Genomic DNA, 3,226 nt, shown 5'->3' with positions numbered 1-3,226 from the left:
CGCCTTCACGCCCCTCGAGTCGCTGTTCCTGTTCCAGAGCCTGCTTTCGCAGGGGGTCGACGGCGGGGCGTTTGCGCGCATCTCGGAGCTGCTCAGGGGGAACCCTCTGATCAGGAGCGGCGAGACGTACGATGCCGCGCGGCTGACGCCCGAGGCGCTGCAGCAGCAGTTTCTGGGCTTGCTGCGGGACGAGCTCAAGGGCGGCGATGCGGAGCGCGCCGATGGGGGGCAGACGACGACAGCGGCGGCGGGAGGGGGAGGAGGAGGAGGGGATGGGACGGGGTCGCCCCCTGGGTCGTTGAAGAGGAAGCTGGGGAGCCAGGCCGTGCCGACGCTCAAGGACATCTACGACAATATCGATGTTTTGCCGGCGATTATCGACCGGCTGTACGCGCGGTATCGAGACCACATGGTTGGGCTGATCCGCGAGGACGAGCGAAGGCTGGCCGTCTTGCAGCGGGAGATTCAGCTGCTGGAGCGCAGCGAAAAGGAGCGCCTTGCCAAGGTGGCCGCCAGCCAGAATGTCACGCCGAGTCCGACTCCACGAGATCCGAGGACGGCTGCGATGGCAGCGGTGCCGACGACGGCATCTGGAGTGCCCTCAATCGCCGCTCCGTTACCGTTACCACCTACGAATGGAGCACCTCCTACGCCTTCTCCAGCACAGACATCGACGACGACGGCGCCTCCAGCCATCAGAAAGGGACCGACCCCGAATACGCCTGTGCCGCCGCCGAAACCACCCGTCTTTGCCGCTGCAGCGCCCAAGATCCCTGTGCAGGGCCAGCTGGCCCCTGCGGCGACGCCTTCGCGCCCAACTGCCTCGCCGAAACCGCCGCATGCAGCGTCTCCCGTGCTCCAAGCGCCCACCGGGGCTCCAACGCCTCAGCCGGGCATTCAAGTGCTGCAGCCGCCGACGCAGCAGCCGCCGAATCAGAGTGTACCCCCGCCCCGGCCAGAGTCTGCTGCACCGCAACCTCCAGCCGCGCCGGGAGCTGCTCCCGCTCAGGCTGGATCGCTCAAGTGGGAGAAGCCGTATCAGCCTCCGCCTACGACGCAAGCTCCCCCGGCCGAGCAGCAGTTCTCACCGCCGCTTCTGTCTACGCCGAGCAATGCCGCTCTGCAGAAGCCTCATTCGCCCGCGCAGCAGCACCAACCTCTTCCTTTGGCCGCTCATCAACAACAGCAGCAGCAGCAGCAGTGGCAACAACATCCGCAACACCCACAAGCACCTCCACAGCATCCTCAACATCCACAGCATCCGCAGCATCCACAGCATCCGCAGCATCCACAGCAACCGCATGTGCAATATCCTACGCATCCATCCCAATCACCACATGGACAGGTAGCACACCCGCCACGTCCCCAACCGCAACTTCAATCACAGCCTCAACAGCAGCAGCAGCAGCAGCAGCCTCAGCAGCAGCAGCCGCGGCCGCCCGTTGCAAAGCCTGTTTTGGTCCCTCCTCAGCCTGCCAGCCAGCTGGCTGCCCCTCTACAGCCGGGGCCTCCGCGCGCAGCCGGTCCAGGGCCTACGCAGCAAGTCCGTCCGCCATCGACGACACCACCGACCGCGGGCCGTCCCATTCAGCCTCAGCAACAACCTCAGCCTCACCCTCAGCAGCAACAGCAGAGCCAGCAGACAGCACCCCAGCACCAGCATATCCAGAGAGCAGTGCAGGCTCAGCCATCCTTGCTGGCTCAGAAGTTCCAGCACATCCCGAGAATCCAGACACCGCGGCCAATTGCTTCCGCAAATTCTCCCAAGGGGTCGCCTTCGGTCACCGCTGCTGGATCTCCGGTTGCGAACAAGGGAGTTGCTCCTGGAGCTGCTGCAACGCAACGATGGCAGCCGGGCGCTCCCCCAGTACAGCAAGGAGCTGCTCCTCCTCGGCCTGCTCCATCCCCTGCACTCGCGGCCAAGGACAACAAGCCGCAGGGCACACCGTATGGTGCCCAAGCGCCGCGCCCTGCGATCCCAGAGCACATGATCCGGCAGGCAGCCGCTACGCCGGGACCTGTGAGACGACTTAGTCCAGCATCTCCAGCACCACGGACGCCAGCACCGTCAAGTCCTGTATCTCTTAAGCGTGGATTTGGAACCAAGTGGGCATCTCACTCGACTCCGTCTACACCTGGCCCGATTGTCTCAGAGCCGGAGAGCCCGGCTTATGAACCAGTTAGTCCTCCACTGCAGCGGCCCACGCTCGCAAAAGACTCTGCAGCCAAGGCGGTCCCTAAGATGGCCGTGCCAAAGCCAGCTGCCACCGTGGAGGCAACCCCTCTAGCAAAGGCACCACGAGGTCGACCACCGCGATCAGTGCACAGAAGCCGCGGGCCTAGCGCGACGCCGTCTGCCACGGGAACGCGGCGAAGCCAGTCTGTAATCAGCCAGACAGACGAGCTGTCTCTCGATCACTCGATGACCAAGGTGAAGAAGGAGGCGGCGGCGACACCACGCCTTAGGGAGGAGACTGGGGACACGACTGCGGATGAGAGCATGCCCGGACGGGGGGGCACCATGGGTACTCCCAGCAGTATGACCCGTGCATCTAAGCGCAAGCGGCAGGATACTCCTACTGACCTTCAAGGCCCTCCCACGCACGTGCTGTGGACGCGAGGCTTCACAAAAGTGTCCTCGTCGGCCCTCGACCAGATCTCGAGCCACCGCGACGCCAACATGTTTGCCACGGCCCTGCGGGAGAAGGACGCGCCCAACTACCGGCAGATTGTCCTCCAACCGCAGGACATCACGTCGATCCGCGCCGCCATCAAGGCCGGCAACAAGGCGGCGCTGCAGGCGGCGGCGAACCTGCCGGGCGGCGATCCGGGCACGGCCAGCGTCTGGCTGCCCATCTCGGACGACCTCGTCCCTCCCCGAGGGATCATCAACAGCGCGCACCTCGAGCGCGAGCTGGTGCACATGTTCTGTAATGCGATCATGTACAACCCCGATCCGGATCGCGGCCCCGGGCCGGCCTTTATGAGGCGGTCGCAGAGCGACGAGGAGGAGGTCGTGGGCTACCGGCTCGACGAGAACGGGGTGGTGAAGAACACGCAGAGCATGTTCCTCGAGGTGGAGAAGCTGCTGGGGGACCTGCGGGCGGCGGAGAAGGACCGCGGCATCCCGCCCATCTCGACGACGAGGCAGGGTAGCGTGGCGACGCCGGCGGCCGAGGACACGGCCGAGGAGGAGGACGAGCTCGCGGGCGACGGGGACTCGACG

The 3,226-nt window shown here is 65.3% G+C and overlaps 1 protein-coding gene across 1 annotated transcript; it reads left to right on the top strand.

Annotated features, from left to right (window-relative positions):
* Positions 1-3,226, top strand: BBK36DRAFT_1017804 (hypothetical protein; the record flags this gene model as incomplete). Its single annotated transcript, XM_024888865.1, has 1 exon — positions 1-3,226. A coding segment is annotated over one exon (3,226 nt), but the record flags the coding sequence as incomplete, so codon positions are not given.

This window comes from Trichoderma citrinoviride, assembly GCF_003025115.1.
Source record: "Trichoderma citrinoviride strain TUCIM 6016 unplaced genomic scaffold BBK36scaffold_126, whole genome shotgun sequence".
In the NCBI taxonomy this organism is placed as follows: Eukaryota; Fungi; Ascomycota; class Sordariomycetes; order Hypocreales; family Hypocreaceae; genus Trichoderma; species Trichoderma citrinoviride.
The sequence above is the reverse complement of the archived record's forward strand: the minus strand, read 5'-3'. Positions and strand labels throughout refer to the sequence as shown.